This window comes from Dendrobates tinctorius, unplaced genomic scaffold (genome assembly GCF_039654945.1).
Source record: "Dendrobates tinctorius isolate UK_male_01 unplaced genomic scaffold, ASM3965494v1 ptg000075l, whole genome shotgun sequence".
Classification (NCBI taxonomy): Eukaryota; Metazoa; Chordata; class Amphibia; order Anura; family Dendrobatidae; genus Dendrobates; species Dendrobates tinctorius.
The window spans coordinates 43,209,413-43,227,277 of record NW_027361743.1 but is presented as its reverse complement, the minus strand read 5'-3'; the positions used below and the strand labels follow the sequence as shown (position 1 = coordinate 43,227,277).

The 17,865-nt window shown below is 39.5% G+C and overlaps 1 protein-coding gene across 5 annotated transcripts in view; it reads left to right on the top strand.

Moving 5' to 3' along the window:
• The window catches only part of DCLK1 (doublecortin like kinase 1), a 575,482-nt gene that overhangs the window by 395,446 nt on the left and 162,171 nt on the right, over positions 1-17,865 (top strand). The window contains exon 7 of one of the 5 annotated variants that reach the window (XM_073583219.1): positions 11,250-16,023. The exons of the other annotated variants lie outside the window; for them this stretch is intronic. Within the exon in view, the coding sequence (XP_073439320.1) occupies positions 11,250-11,306 (57 nt within the window). The 3' untranslated portion in view covers positions 11,307-16,023. Of the gene's footprint in view, positions 1-11,249; positions 16,024-17,865 lie in introns of those variants that run through there. 5 annotated transcript variants of the gene reach the window in all.

Genomic DNA, 17,865 nt, shown 5'->3' with positions numbered 1-17,865 from the left:
ACTGGATACTATAAAGGTGTATAGTATGACGCATAGAACAGATGAGGATAATGCACGTATATGTACAAGATAGCCAAGCACCATCCCAACGGGACCAAATATGAATGTACTCATCTACATTGCTTCTGAACATTTACAATATGCTCTCCTCTGGGTAATATAACTAGGCAAAATATTAAAGGGGTTTTCAAAAAACATGGCCTCATAGACTTGTATGCATATAAAATAATAAACAGAGGACCTTCCCCGGGTTTCAGCAAAGTGGATGAGATTTATGTACAGTGCCTTGAAAAAGTATTCATACCCCATGAACTTTTCCATATTTTTCACGTTACATCCACAAACATAAATGTATTTCATTAGGATTTCATATGATATACCAACACAAAGTAGTAAGTATTTGTGAAGTCTAAATGAAATGATAAATGGTTTTCCAAATATTTTAAAAATATAAATCTGAAACTTTTGAGTTTTTTGGGGGTATGTCTCTACCAGTTTTGCACATCTAGAGGCAGATTTTTTTTTCCTAGCTTCAGCTCATTGAGTTTGGACAGAGAGCGTTTTTTTAGTTCATTGCGGGAGCGGCATTACTGATGTAAGTTCCCTGCTCCTAGTAATGTTATTTACCAGCCACCGTCTTCTTCTGTTCCCGCCATCGCACTGGTCGCTGGTCTCTTCAGGTTGTGACCTGCTGGATTTCTCCAGTCTTTGCTGAGTGACCCGGAAGTCACTTCTCAATGTCAGTCTATGAGGCCAGAGATAAACTCTCATAGACTTATACTGAGAGCTTGTGACCATTACATCAGACTTCTAGTCAGTCGGAAGTTACGATCACAAGATGGCTGAACAAGACTGCAACAGCATTGGAAATAGCAGAAGACAGCGGCCGGTATATTGTGAGGGTCAGGGAAAATGAATTGGTGATACAACTCCAGGGGTGAAATTAAAAAAACCGCTGGAGTGATGCTCTAAGCTTTTACTGGATATACAATATTTCACATATACAATGAGTTCTTTTAATTTTTTTTTGTATGTTTTAGGAGAGAATCGGCAATTTGTTGTTTGATTATTACATAAGAACAAAGTGGAGATTAAATCAATAAATGATGTCCCATAAAATAACCCTTATCTCATATGTAGAGTGTTTGTCACTGGGATACCGCGACAGAGAGGGGACATCTGGTTTCACGAACTCCTGCACTGGTTCGAAGTACTTCACCATCTTATTAAATAGTGCAGATTTTTTCCTTGCTAACAGTGCAAGAGTTAATGTGTTCAGTTGAAGATCCTGGAGTTTTTCTATCTGGATTGTCTCAGCTGTTCAGTGTTGGCCACTCCCCTCTGCTATATATGTATACATAGAACATGTATATATACAGCTCTGGCAAAAATTAAAAGACTACCACATCAAATCCCTGTCATGGGCAGCCCATTCTTCAGACCTGAGTCCCATTGAAAACCTCTGGAATGTAATCAAGAGGATGATGGATAGTCACAAGCCATCAAACAAAGAAGAACTGCTTAAATTTTTGCACCAGGAGCAGTGTGAAAGACTGGTGGAAAGCATGCCAAGACGCATGAAAGCTGTGATTAAAAATCACGGTTATTCCACAAAATACTGATTTCTGAACTCTTCCTGAGTTAAAACATTAGTATTGTTCTTTCTCATTGATTCTGAACTTGTTTTCTTTGCATTATTTGAGGTCTGAAAGCACTGGGTTTTTTTTTTAAATTTTGACCATCTTTCTTTGTCAGAAAAAAAAATACTAAATTTACTGCTTGGAAATTCGGAGACATGTTGTCAGTAGTTTGTGGACTAAAGAACAATTTACATTTTACTCAAAAATGCCTATAAAGAGAAAAATCAGACAAAGGCTAGTTTCACACTAGCGTTTCTGCCGTCTGTGCACGGCCGCCGATAAACCCTGCCCCCTGCCGCGCCCCCTCCTGACATCACCACCTATTATCGCACATGGCCGCATGCGATCTGCACACCCTATCTTTAATATAGGGTGCGCAGACCGTGCGCTAGTAGGATTTTTGAGTGCGCTGCGCACTTTTGTAGGTGCGCCGGTGTGCTCCGAACGCAGCATGTTGCATTTTGCACCTTCAAAAGTGCGCAGCGCACTCAAAAATCCTACTTGCGCACAGTCTGCACACCCTATATTAAAGATAGGGTGCGCAGATCGCATGCGACCATGTGCGATAATAGGCGGTGATATCAGGAGGGAGCGCGGCAGGGGGCAGGGCTTATCGGCAGCCGTGCGCAGACGGCAGAAACGCTAGTGTGAAACTAGCCAAACTGAACATTTTGCAGTGGTCTCTTAATTTTTGCCAGAGCTGTACATTATATGTATGTATGTATGTATATATACGGTGTATATATATATATATATATATATATATATATATATATATACAGTTGTGGCCAAAAGTATTGGCACCCCTGCAATTCTGTCAGATAATACTCAGTTTCTTCCTGAAAATGATTGCAAACACAAATTCTTTGGTATTATTATCTTCATTTAATTTGTCTTAAATGAAAAAACACAAAAAGAATTGTCCTAAAGCCAAACTGGATATAATTCCACACCAAACATAAAAAAGAGGGTGGACAAAAGTATTGGCACTGTTCGAAAAATCATGTGATGCTTCTCTAATTTGTGTAATTAACAGCACCTGTAACTTACCTGTGGCACCTAACAGGTGTTGGCAATAACTAAATTACACTTGCAGCCAGTTGACATGGATTAAAGTTGACTCAACCTCTGTCCTGTGTCCTTGTGTGTACCACATTGAGCATGGAGAAAAGAAAGAAGACCAAAGAACTGTCTGAGGACTTGAGAAACCAAATTGTGAGGAAGCATGAGCAATCTCAAGGCTACAAGTCCATCTCCAAAGACCTGAATGTTCCTGTGTCTACCGTGCGCAGTGTCATTAAGAAGTTTAAAACCCATGGCACTGTGGCTAACCTCCCTAGATGTGGACGGAAAAGAAAAATTGACAAGAGATTTCAACGCAAGATTGTGCGGATATTGGATAAAGAACCTCGACTAACATCCAAACAAGTTCAAGCTGCCCTGCAGTCCGAGGGTACAACAGTGTCAACGAAAAGGGACTGTATGGTAGGAGACCCAGGAAGACCCCACTTCTTACCCCGAGACATAAAAAAGCCAGGCTGGAGTTTGCCAAAACTTACCTGAAAAAGCCTAAAACGTTTTGGAAGAATGTTCTCTGGTCAGATGAGACAAGAGTAGAGCTTTTTGGGCAAAGGCATCAACATAGAGTTTACAGGAGAAAAAAGAGGCATTCAAAGAAAAAAACACGGTCCCTACAGTCAAACATGGCGGAGGTTCCTTCATGTTTTGGGGTTGCTTTGCTGCCACTGGCACTGGACTGCTTGACCGTGTGCATGGCATTATGAAGTCTGAAGACTACCAACAAATTTTGCAGCATAATGTAGGGCCCAGTGTGAGAAAGCTGGGTCTCTCTCTGAGGTAATGGGTCTTCCAGCAGGACAATGACCCAAAACACACTTCAAAAAGCACTAGAAAATGGTTTGAGAGAAAGCACTGGAGACTTCTAAGGTGGCCAGCAATGAGTCCAGACCTGAATCCCATAGAACACCTGTGGAAAGATCTAAAAATGGCAGTTTGGAGAAGGCACCCTTCATATATCAGGGACCTGGAGCAGTTTGCCAAAGAAGAATGGTCTAAAATTCCAGCAGAGCATTGTAAGAAACTCATTGATGGTTACCGGAAGCGGTTGGTCGCAGTTATTTTGGCTAAAGGTTGTGCAACCAAGTATTAGGCTGAGGATGCCAATACTTTTGTCTGGCCCATTTTTGGCGTTTTGTGTGAAATGATCAATGTTTTGCTTTTTGCTTCATTCTCTTTTGTGTTTTATCATTTAAGACAAATTAAATGAAGATAATAATACCAAAGAATTTGTGTTTGCAATCATTTTCAGGAAGAAACTGAGTATTATCTGACAGAATTGCAGGGGTGTCAATACTTTTGGCCACAACTATATATATATATATATATATATATATATATATACATTCATATATATATATATATATATATATGTATATACTTAGCAGTTGTCAGTGTTAGTTCTTAATGCCTGGTTGAGTTACAGGTGTTGTCTGTGGGGTTGGAGTTGACTTTTGTTCAGGAGATTGTTGCTTGGAGTTTGGCTGTGTGCATATCCTTGTCCTCTCCTATTTGGTTTCTCCTTCCTTTAATTTCCCTGTGCTCCACTCTGTTGTATGATGAGTATATTTTGAATGATTGTTATTTTCATTTATCCCTGCCCATCTTCCCCTTGTTTGTCTGGTTAGTGTATTCCTATACACTTCAGCTTGCACCCACCCACTGATAAGGGTTAAGTTAGGATCTTTGTAAGGCACGTGAACCCGACGTCTTCACCTTGAGGTGTAATCCGGGGACAGGGATAGACCAGGGTGCCCCTGGTTCTAATCTGGTTAGCACCCACAGTCCCTCAGTATTGTGTGACAGTGTCACTACATAAAGTGAAAATCAACGATGCCACTAGATTACCAACAAACTGGGTTCCAGTAAGCATAAGTGAATGCTCCAATATTTATAAAAATACAAAATATTTTATTAATTCATATTGCAAATAAACTACAAGCTAAAATAAATCTAATAGCCAGGTAGAAAGAAAATGCATATGCAACAGTAAGGTTATATATGTCAGCAAGTTAAACAACATGTATTGTACATTGTCAGTTTTTCAGCGGCCATGCATTAATAATAGAATAGATAATATATTCATACAGGTGAAGTTTGCATATATTTAAAAGTATATTTCTTTTTATAAATGATGACAATAGTAGCTGATTAACAGGGCAATATAGTGGCCACATAGCAAAGGTAAGGTAAATTAACTGGCAAAAGTGTTTCTTATTTACCTAGAATTGTATTAATAACGGGCATTTGATGGTCAGGTCTGATGTCCCTCAACCATGACGCGTGTTTCGTAACCCTTCCTCAGGATCCGTGAACAAAGTGGAGTGTAAAAAAGAGAAGAGGCCTGATAGCCAGAGCAAAATGATGTACCATTATAGTGACAAGTTTTCATCAAAAAGAGCTTTGTTCCACATCCTTTTCCTTTGTATTATCTTTAGGAAAGAACTCCAGAGTTCATATGGAGAGGGTAGTCCAGCACAGGTAGTTATTTACTATCCAGTAATAAAGAGGATGAGACCGAGGGTCCCATAACAGTTGCTTAGACTGACTATGGCATATGGTACTTGCCAACTTTGGGTGATGCCTGTCCAGAAGACTCAATAAGTGCGACACAAAGTGTATCTACTGGAACTTTTTATTATAAGCATACCCCCTTTTTGTGGCATGATCTGATCCCAATTCCCAAATGTTCATTTGGATGCTGACGTTCTGTCTAATATTGGCGCATCCTGATGATGTTAACAAGGAAACATACAGAAGTGCTGCTTTCTGAGAGATTTTGGTGGCACCTCAGAGATTAACAAACTCTTCTGGGGGTCTGCCTTTTCTTTTGAGCCTCCCAGATGTTTCGGGAGAGTTGGTTATTGCGTTCTATGGCATGAGTGCCCCCGTGAGTGCATATTTAGAAACACATTTTTTAACCCTTTCACATAATAATGAAGATTCCTAAAACTATTTAAAAATATACAGTAGCTCAGGTCATCATGACTGTTGCCTTTCACTCAAGCTCATGTCATCAAGTTACTGTTGTCCTTCACTTAAGCTTAGGTCATCAAGTCACTGTTGTCCTTCACTGAAGCTCAGTTCATCAAGTCACTTGCGTCCTTCACTCAAGCGCAGGTCATCGAGTCACTGTTGTCCTTCACTCAAGCTCAGGTCATCATCCATCCTTTACTCAGGCTCAGGACATTGAGTAACTGTTGTCCTTCACTCAAGCTCAGGTCATTGAGTCACTGTTGTCCTTCACCCAAGCTCAGGTCATCGAGTCACTGTTGTCCTTCACTTAAGCTCAGGTCAATATCCATCCTTAAGTCAGGCTTAGGTCATTGATTAACTGTTGTCCTTCACTCAAGCTCAGGTCATCGAGTCACTGTTGTCTTTCACTCAAGCTCAGGTCATCAAGTAACTGTTGTCCTTCACTCAAGCTCAGGTCATCGAGTCTGTTGTCCTTCCCTCAAGCTCAGGTCATCATCCATGCTTCACTCAGGCTCAGGTCATCGAGTCATTGTTGTCCTTCACTCAAGCTCAGATCATTGAGTCAGTGTTGTACTTCACTTAAGCTCAGGTCATCGAGTCACTGTTGTACTTCATTCAAGCTCAGGTTATCGAGTCACTGTTGTACTTCACTCAAACTCAGGTCATTGAGTCACTGTTGTACTTCACTCAAGCTCAGGTCATCGAGTCACTGTTGTACTTCACTCAAGCTCAGGTCATTCAGTCAGTGTTGTACTTCACTTAAGCTCAGGTCATCGAGTCACTATTGTACTTCACTCAAGCTCAGGTCATCGAGTCACTGTTGTACTTCACTCAAGATCAGGTCATTGAGTCAGTGTTGTACTTCACTTAAGCTCAGGTCATCGAGTCAGTGTTGTACTTCACTCAAGATCAAGTCATTGAGTCAGTGTTGTACTTCACTCAAGCTCAGGTCATTGAGTCAGTGTTGTACTTCACTTAAGCTCAGGTCATCGAGTCAGTGTTGTACTTCACTCAAGATCAAGTCATTGAGTCAGTGTTGTACTTCACTCAAGCTCAGGTCATTGAGTCAGTGTTGTACTTCACTTAAGCTCAGGTCATCGAGTCAGTGTTGTACTTCACTCAAGATCAAGTCATTGAGTCAGTGTTGTACTTCACTCAAGCTCAGGTCATCGAGTCACTGTTGTACTTCACTCAAGTTCAGGTCATCGAGTCACTATTGTCCTTCACTCATTGTGACCTTAGTCTTGAAATGATATTATGCTTTGATGACATACGATAAAATGCATGATGACAGACAAAATAATTGATCTCCTAGGTAGAATTTATATTTTCACCCTGAATCTGATATATTATCGTCAGCCGGATTACCATTATGATGATATAATACTACGTGGCTTAGTTTGTAATATTAGGGTGAAAGGGTTCCATATTAATCATTCATTTAGCATGGAGACTATTTCCTGGCGCGTCTTCAATCATTAGCTGAATATTCTTTAAATATACATGTACTGAAAATTATGTGTATCTGGTCTCATGCTTTTGCACTGTTACCTAGCAACGGGTACTGTTACAGAAAATCCGCTCCTTCTGTTAAGCAATGCATGCCCCAATTTTCAGGATTTTTTCTCGTCAGTGTAAGGTTCATTTTTCCTGATCTAGATGGAAGGTCGTCTTTGCCAGACCTTTTGTTTTGACATGTTGAAGCACAGATTTGAAGCTACCCCTGGTGCCAGACTTTGATGTTAGGGCTGTGGTAATGACAGATGTGTATGTCGGCGCTGGTTTGCCAGATGGGAATATTCAGCACTTATTTTGCCCCGTAGCATAAGCGTACTTTCATTAATGAACAGCAGCAATTATACTAAAACACACTTGTAAAGTTTTAAGATTAATTAATTGATTCTGTGATTATGCGATCTTTCTGTAGCTGTCCTTTACATAACTAACACGCATGGCATCTGCACATTAATTAGTACAAAATGGTAGCATGGTAAATGTTGGAGTTGGCACGAAAACACTCTTTTTTTTCATTGTTATTTGGTGAAATTCAGTCAGTGCACATGTAAATGTACCGCTATGCTTGCTTCCCTTCCAAATTTAGCTCAGCAAGGCTAATGGTGCAATTAGATGTGATGATCTTGGCCCCTCAATGCGCCTTTAATGGAAGCTATCATCAGAACTTAACCTATTGTTTAAATCTTTATCTTTTCTTTCTTTTTTTTTTATATAGCGCTAACATATTCCGCAGCGCTTTACAGTTTGCACACATTATCATCACTGTCCCCGATGGGGCTCACAATCTAGATTCCCTATCAGTATGTTTTTGGAATGTGGGCGGAAACCGGAGTACCTGGAGGAAACCCACGCAAACACGGGGAGAACATACAAATTCCTTGCAGATATTGTCCTTGGTGGGATTTGAACCCGTCCTCCCAGTGCTGCAAGGTTTATTTTAAATTTTTAATATTTTTTTTTAAATTGTTTCCAATGTTTTCTTTTTTTTTTTACAAATCATATTCTGTATTGCAAAATGAAAAGAAATAGAAACCTTGCATTTTTTTTTTACACCAACCACTTGGCCTTTATTTAGACTTTGTTTCAGGAAATAACACATGTACATAGCCCCATAATGGTCAGACCCCAATTGTATCTTTTCTGTTGAAATATCTAATGAGCCTCTGCAAAGGTCATTATAAAGGATCTGCTGTGATATCCGCTATTGTGATTGTTGGATCCTGTGTTAGACTACGTTCACACACCAGTATTTTGGTCACTATTTCACATCAATATGTGTAAGCCAAAACCAGGAGTGGGACCAAAATGCAGGAGTGGTGCATGTGTTTCTATTGTTTTTTTTTTATGATTGTTCCTCTCCTGGTTTTGTCTTATGAATACTGATTTGAAATACTGACCAAAATGTGTGAACGTGTGTTTAGATGTGTTACCCATCATTGTAATCCTGCCTCTGATGATAAGGAGCCTGCTGAAAACTCTTAACTGAAAGGTTAGGAAGTATGAGTCTGAAAACACCCCAACGACCACTGTGAAATTTGATTTACCTGCCTGTTTACAGCGGCTAATGAAAAATATTGGGGACAGAGTGATAATATGATTGTTCTGTCCCCATACAGCATCATGGTTTCATCAGCATATTCCTGTTTATGTGGTGTGAAGTGCTGCTGGAAACACTGAGTTTTTTTTGTTGGCATAAATACTTGGAACATCTGACGAATTGGAGTTTTGGTCATTCAAAAGGAATGATTGCCGGCGTGTTTATTTAGGTGAATAATCAGGAACGTGCATCCCACATGCGCTATTTCACCAATTATCTACTCTTGTCACTGCACCATTAGAGGATAGATGAAGGGAAGTATGACAGCGGGATCAGACCACAGTCTGTTATTGTTACTAGTCACTTTTATATACTTTCTAAGACTTTGATAATCCCGAATATATGATAATCTGGCATCTGCATGCCATCAATTGGGAGAGAAATACATCAAAAGTGAAGAAAGTTGTATGGCGGCTGCTATTTGTTTCTAACACTTGATCACACAAATACTCTGTCCATTGTATTCCATGAGACCCTGCTGAACTTTAGTGTGACACACACAGTTTTTTTTTCCCCCATAAGGATTACATGAAAGATTAATAACATATACTGCGACTTTTTACCATAGGATAGTATGATTGTATTCTTTGCTAAATGCGTTGGCTTTAGGAGGGAACAGTGAGGCACACGGCATTGCAAGACCACAATAGAGTTTGGCATTGTGCGCCCCATTGGCAGGCCAGTCACTGTGAATGAGGCCTGAGGTTGGGGGCTAAATACCGTTTCTTCCTGTTTGTGACAGTTTTATTAGTAATTCTCTTACAACGTGATTTCTGTGTGATTTACATGTTAACTGTATGATATTCTCATGAAAGTTGCATTGAAAGAGAACCTGGCAAATCCCCTGATTAGGGATTTAAGGTGTTTTATTGGGTTTATGCAATCTTTGGAAAATGAACTTTAATCCTGCTGCATCCTTTATTCTAGTGAGGCAGGACTAGTCTGGAAGGGAGTGTCGTCCCCTGGACTATTCTTGCCTTGGATCCTTAAATTGCACCTCGCTGAGCTTTATTGACAGTCTACATACAATACTCTATGGCAGGGGCCCCGAACTTGTAGTCTGAGAGTCACATGTGGCTCACGGGCCCGTGATGTGTGGCTCACAGCTGTCTGCCAGATTGGTGTATTAGCACCAGGTGTAGTTAACAGCTGTTAAGAGCAGATCTGAATTGGAGTAAGATAGGAAACCTTGGAGCCTAGCACCCTGCTTTGGTGTGCTTTCAGTGGAAAAGCTTTGACTGTCATTATACCAGTACTAAGGGCTCTGGGGGTCACTACTGTGAGTGGGGCATGAGCTGGATGTTGCTCGCGACCCTCTCTCCAACCTGAATATGGCTCGCGACCCTCTCTCCGACCTGAACGTGGGTCTCAACCCTCTCTCTGAACTGAATGTGGCTCGCAACCCTCTCTCCGACCTGAATATGTCTCGCGACCCTCTCTCTGACCTGAATGTGGCTCGTGACCCTCTCTCCGAACTGAATGTGGCTTGCGACCCTCTGTCATAGCTGAATATGGCTCTCTAGGTCAGAAAGGTTGGGGACCTCTGCTCTGTGGTAATACCATTAAGTAGGATGTCATTCATGACCAGGAAGTGGCGATTAGAAGATCCGAGGCAGGACTAGTCTGGCGTCAACAATGTCTCGCTGGACTAGTCCTTGCTTATTAGAATATACAAAGCAGCAGGATTAATGTTTATATTTCAAAGATTGCAGCGATAGGAATCTTATAAAGAAATCCCAGATTAATGAAATCCCCATGTGTACTCCTACAGAGGTAGCCAAGTTTGCCCAAATAACACAACACTGAGATATAAGGGCACCAAAAAGTAATCTTAATCCTTTTAAGTGAGATAATCTTCTGTGACAAGTTATCAAGATGGTGCGGTATCTGTCAAGTTAAACTTGGCTACATCTGTACATTATATTTTAGGAACAGTCAGGGGAACTGACAGGTTCCCTTTAAATGCGACTTTCACATGACTCTTGACTCACTGCAATCAATCACAGAACTATACTCCAAGCTTCATGCTAGCATAATTGCTTCTCTTTTCTGTAACCTATTTTCATACACAGTTTATTTTTTTTTTGTTTTCTCTTTCTTCTTCTGGATTATTGACTTTAACCTCAGTAGACATTTTCTCAGAAAATATTCCCGCCGTTAGCACCTAATTTGTTATATCCCGTTAAACTGTTCTGTCAAGAAAGGAAAAGGAACAAACAAATTGTCTCCTGCTATAAAATCCATTTTATTTCCTCCGTTACTTTATTGCAGTGTTTCTGACCCGTCACTATGTCTCACATATCGTGTAATTTTTGCATTGGTGTTATGAAGTTCTTACACTATTTTGAATGTGTTTCTACATTTGCTTGTGACAGAAATGAATATGAATAATATATTACGAGAAATAACAGGTGAACAAATCTATAATCCACTTCATCTTACAGGACCTGTATCCTCACCTGTCATCGGATGATTTGGATTCAGTAGGAGACTCAGTTTAAAAGAGAAAATGGAGCAGTGTTTCTGGTTTGTGGCTCGGTGATAGTTTAAGCTAATTAACGTAACATGACGTGAAACAAAGGCTGACTCTGGTTCATAAAGTATTCTTGGGGCACTAGGTATGTCACATTTATTTTCTTCAAGCATATTTAGTACATTTCGAGACGCACCTGAAAGACAACCTTCATGATTGTGACTTCCAAAAATGATCTCATAATGACTACATCCAAATCTGCAGTCGCACTAGGTAATGCTTAGGCATTGTTCCAGCATGCTGAGATTCAGGGGCTTGTCATTTTAATATATGCAGCCTTCTGCAGCAGTGGTGGCTTCTGGTCATAAAATATTACACTACATGAGACTCAGCAGGGGCCATCCATGTCAAGGAATCCAAAGGTTACAAACTTAGCATAAAAGTTATAATTGGTCGTCTCATTATATCAAAATCTGTCCTTCCACATAAACCAAGACTTTAGATTCTATCTATGCAAACCCTGACTATCCAATGGACACTCCCCATGTAAAATATTAAAGAGCATCCTAGTCTGGCAATATTAGAGTATTGTATTAACAGCAATATTTATTGATATTGCTATCATTAATGCAGAGAGAGCTTTGCGAAAATAAAACATGGCAGTCGAAAGCATTTCATATTCCCTCTGGCTTCCCTGCCGCCAGTAAGCAGACAACAGCCTGTCCTATTGGCACACTACATATGGCCATAACTGGCTGGCAAGCGCTCAGGGCAATCACCTGAAATTCCTCTTGACTTCTGGGTCTTTTCTTTTTTTTATTACTCCCGTTGGTAAGAGGAGAGATTCTGTCGTTATTAGTTTGAGTCAAATTTATTTAATCTGGCGTACAATATAGTTCAGAAATTCTGGTAATCCATCTAGCAGGCTAGGACTGGCCAACAGGAGAGCAGATGAATCCCCTGGTGGGCCCCTCTGTAGGAGTGCTAATAAGTAGTGCTTGATTGTTTATTCACAGAGAAAAGGATAATTTAATCATTCATTAAATAAACTACCCAGTTTAATATTATATATTATATATATTTGACAATCTGACATTTTAATTTTACTGTATTCTACAATTGCATTTTATTCATCTTTCTGATATTTTTTTGGATGGTACCTCTGATCTGGACTGTAATTGCTAAATTTCCAATCCGAACTACACTTTTTGTTTATCAAGGCCTCATTCAGATGTCCAGTTTTCACATACGTGTTCTAGCCTGGTTTTTCACAAATAGAACCCTTCTTAGGTCTTGTTGCATCTTTCCGCAATTTTTTACCGGCGAGAAGAAGACAGTATTTTATAGTATCTGCAAAGTAAATGAGATTTCTGAAATCTCGGGCAGATGCTGTTTATCATTTCCTTGCAGATTTGAACTTTCAAAGTGTGAAAAACTCAAGTAAAAACGCAGCAATAAATGCAGGTATTTTAAGCAAGGTTTTTTTTCTTTCAACACTGCTTTTTGCAGCAGAAGAATGTGCTGCAAATACTAAACGTGCACCTATCGTTTCTGCTGTTTACGGTCACTTTTTTTTTAATCAAGTCACTGATTAAACTTGTCCATTCAAGTCCATGGGGGCCCGATTCATTTGCATTTTTTTATTTTAAAGTCACTTTTCTTTTTTACCTAGTGATATTCCTTGCTTTCATGAATTTTGCAAGTAACAAATGTTCTTTATTGTTGACTTTAGCCTTTTTTTGTGATGTTTTAGCACAAAAAGTCACGTTTCATAAAATGGAGCAAACAAAAAGATGCAAAATTCCTCTAGAATGCATAAAACCACCATTACATTTGCGCAAAATTTTAATGTCCCAAATGATGACTCAATCAAAAACTAGCCAAAAAAAATCCATAAAATCAATAATGAATCGGGCCCTATGTGCCAGTGAAAAACTCAGGGACGGCATCCTGCTTGCATCCTAACGCTGTCCGTTTTTTATTGATGATAGGAAAAATGTGAAAATGTTTTTTAAGCATGCAAGAAAAATTGATGAAATTCTAATAGTAAAAACTGACTCACTGACCAAACATCCAAATCCGATCCAAAACACTGATGGAAATAGACGTCTGAATGAGGCCTAGTTCTAGATTTTTGTACCCTGTTGGACAGTAATACTTTCAAGAAAGTTACTGTGCAAATGTAACGAATATGAAAATTGAAAAAAATCTTAATTATAAATTCAATACAGGAAAAATATTGCATTAAAGTGGTTGCCCAGCACACATTTTTGTTCCAGATACAGTGCCATGTTGATTGTTGGGCCATTTCCGGTATTGTAGCTCATTTTCTTTCAAGCAAATCAAGATGCGATACCAAAAACAGCCCATAGACCAAAGGGGGCGCTGTTACTGTAAAAATAAGGCAGGCTTTTTTTTTTTAATTATTTCTGAATATATCCCCCCGTATTGGCACCTCCTAGCACCCACCTGAGCCGAGCTGTAGCAGGCTGCTTTATTTCAGGTTGACCACCGTTGACAGGTGATTTGTCCTCGTAGCAGATGGACCATTAATTCCCGATCCATGATTTATTCAGTCTCTCTACACCACGATTTGGTCCCCAGTGTGTATTTTATGAATCAGATGTGCAGCTCTTGTCTCGTGGTACTTTGCTAACGTCTACTCTATCACTTCTGAATTGTCAAGATATTGTCAGCTAATGATCATTTTGTGCTTTACTTTTAACTGCTTTTCTTGATCGATGAGTCTTAACACAGCTTCGTGATAATGCCTAATTTATTAATGCAAAGCCATTTAATATTCCGATTGTACCCATTGAATCGCTTATTGAACTTTTCTTTTACTGTTTTTTAAAAAAATTCCTTATTAATTCATGTTTTCCAGGATCTGAGCGTTAGGTGTGTGAGGAGAGCATTGTTAATTGGTTATTATATCATTATGGCATTTTCTATCGATAAAATATACTCATGAGGCCTTGTCTATGAAAACTAGATCATAGAAAGAGTTGGTGCATTGCCCACAGCCACCAAAATCCCTCATGGACCGGTTGCTATGAGCAAGAAGGACAATTTACTGTATCCTCTACTTTTTTGTCAAATCACATAGTTTTCATACACGAGGCCTAAGGTTGTACAGTATTTGTCATGTTTGTATGATATTGATGGTCAACACGATTAATATTTGTGAGGCGGAATCCGTGTTAAAGGGGTTCTCCATAGTGGAGGTCCAACCGGTCAGCAGAATGGGGTCCTGTGCAGATGCTGCTCCATCCATTCCTTATGGGTTTCCATAGAGAATGGAGGACTCTGCGGTCGGGCGTACAATCTGCTGCTCTATTTTGTAAAAGGGATAAAAGTTCCCTGTCAGTGATAAAGATTCCCCAATCTGCCGATCGGTGCGGACCCTCATCAATTAGGAACTTATCACCTACCCCGTGGATAGGCGATAACTTATTTTGACTGGACAACCTCTAATTGAGCATTCTCATGACTATTGGTTCTGTTACCAAAATGGCTGACAGGAAAAGGTTGGTAAAATGAAACACTATGGGCCTGATTCAATTATGCTTTTTTTTTTTGGTCAAATTTTTGGTATTTGTCACCTGATTTTCACTTGCGCCTTACTCTTCTTTTAATTTGTGCCTTTTTGGAAGTCTATTTTATATATTTCTGTCCGTAGCTTTTTTTAATGTCTTCAATGTGATCTAAGATTGGGGGTTTCCACATCTGTTCAGCTGCTTCATCAATTTTTTTTAACGCTGCAAATATTTTTTGCACAGCTATACTCCAGTCCCACCCCCTGCTGGAGTTATTTTTCATGTCTAAATTTTGGGACAAATCTTTCAATTTTTTTAGAGGAACATGTGACTTTTTCCACTAAAAAGTTGCAAAAAAGGTCAAAAATAAAAAAAAAATTTTGATTTAGGGTTAAAATTCATGATCCATGTGCGCTATTTTGAAATATTTGGCGCAAAACACATCAATGAATTCCACGTATGATGAATCGGGCCCTTTGTCTTTTTTATTATTATTATACATTTGGTTTGAGAAACAATTATGTGAAAGAATGGGGCACAAATATAAGTATAAGACATAGCAAAGCTTTGATGTAGGCCCAATCGATTGATTCAAGGGTGGAATATATAAGAAAAAAATGTAATTTGTTGTCATAGGCAACATGAATGTGAGTGGTCTGTGCCTCACAGAGCCTCAGTATCATTGCTACTCTGAGCAACCAATGAAAATTCAGCTTTCATTTTCTATACTGTACTTGAAAATGAAACATGGATTGTTATAGGTTGCTTTGTGACTAGGGCACCTTGCTCTGTACTAGGAACTAAGACCCTGCGATCACAAAAGGCAGCCATTTTGAAGGCAGAATTTATATTCATGTGTCAACAATACCTTTTTAATATTAGTCACACTGGGCTTCATGTATCAAAATGAGAAAAATACCCTTGTTGTTCATAGTCATCTGTCAGGGTTCAATTTTTAGCTAATAAAGTATGTAGATAAAATAGGTGATTGTTTGCAATGAGCACTATGGAGGATTTTTCTTAATTTTCATACATGAGACCTATTGACCATCGCCTACACTTTTGTATTGGTTGTACCTACATGGGTTCTTTCATTGTAATATTAATTGTGTAAAATCGGGATGAAAACTCATTGTTAAATTATTATTGCAAACTTTCCAACAAACCACAATGCTTGTCTAAAATAAAATATTCAGATGAATACATTAATTTGTGTTTAGCCGCCTCTTCTTTTCCAATATTGCTTAATGGTGTGTTTCATTTTCATGTTAATAAATTGGTGTAGTTAGTTACACAGTGTGAAAACAAGCAAGTTTGCTATTGACTTGCTTTTCTGTATTACATAGTGTACAGCTTGTTGCCAGGAGATTGACAACCAGAGATTGGATGAGTATGTGCATTAGTTACATTCCAGGCTGAGGAGTTAACTCCTAACATCCCAGTCAGATCTCTCCAGCCCATTGATTTATATAGAGCAGTTAGATGCTCATCTCCATCTTCCTCCCTGTCAGCTCCTGCGCAAGCACCGACGGTCCACCTGTGGGCAGGGCTTGCACATATTAAGGGTATCGCTTGATGATAGATGCTACTGCGCATGCACCATCACCAGTGCCATTTTTTTGGAGCAAAAAACTAAATTTGGCTCCAGCAATATGGCGACAGATGTGCAGTAGCATCTATAGGTAAGAGATAGATGCTACCGCTCGGGCTCCGGTGCCATTTTGCTGGATGTAAATTTTTTTTTTTCAAAGCCAACACTCTTACATGCAGTATGTAAAATAGGGGGCAGGTTTCTGACAGATCAGTGACCTGTCATACGTCCATACAGATGAATATATAAGCACAGCACTACATAAAGCCCCCCTCACAGGCCGCCCCGAAGCACGAAAATCTAATTTACTGGAAACTACAAGTACAGATTAAACAATAACCACAAGACGGATTTCATCATCCAGCGTATCATTTTAATCAGTGTAACAGCGCGAACTGAGAGTGTCTGGCTGTTTACTATGAGCAACAAAATCAGAGCTCAGCTTTAATTTTCAAGAGCAGTTTAAGTGATAAAAGACTTGTATAAGTGATTTTGATCCACGACTCTGATCAAAAGCAGACATGTCACCGTAAGCGGGCTTGAGCTTTGACTAAGCCTCAGTTTTGGTTTTAAGTAATAAGATTGTTACATGATTGGTTGAAGTTTGGTTATCTATGTTTTTTTTTCATAAATCCATTTTATTAAGTTTTCAAATAAAGACAAAACATATAAGTTCAAAAATCAAACATAAGTAGTGCATCTCATAAGTAGCTTTACAAATACCCGCTTAATATGAACACTACAGAATTGCTGGTAGAAATTGCCAAATATCATAACATTTAACTCCCCCCTCCTCCCCCCTTCCCTGTAGTTTATTCATGTAATGCTTTCTGAATCATAAATGAACTTTGCATATCTTGACCTGGTTCTCCCTGTACTTTTTCTGCCCCCTGTTTCATTACCGCGGATCTACCCCCAGTCTCAAGCCTCCCAACGTGCCCTGCAGGTCCTCTAGGCTGTACCAGGAAGTGTTCCTGAAGGGTGAAACCAGGGCATGAATGTCTTCTCTGGAAAGTTGTTGAAGAATGAAATCCTTCCATTTTGAAAAATTTTTTGTCGTCTTACTGTCTTTGTTGCTCCCTGCTTCTACTTTCTCTAGAGTCATTACCCTCTTTAATTCCACCAACAGCTGACGAAGACCCGGTGTGCTCCCCTCCACCCATTGTCTTAAAATATGTCTTTTGAACAAGATTGCAACCGTATACAATAGCTGAGTGTTTGACTTGGTCAGCCTTAAATCAGTGCTCTTATGGAAAATCCACAACGACTTGTCTAGTGGGAAGTGTATGTTCATCAAGCCACCCGCCCAATTTCTAACTTCCTCCCACTGAGTGTGTACGTGATCACATTCCCATATACCGTGGAACATATCTGTCCTGGGGGTGTCACATTTTGGGCAAGCCTGTCGCCTCTCCTTGTGAGTTTGTGTAACCGGTAGATTGAATCCTAATATGGCTGTG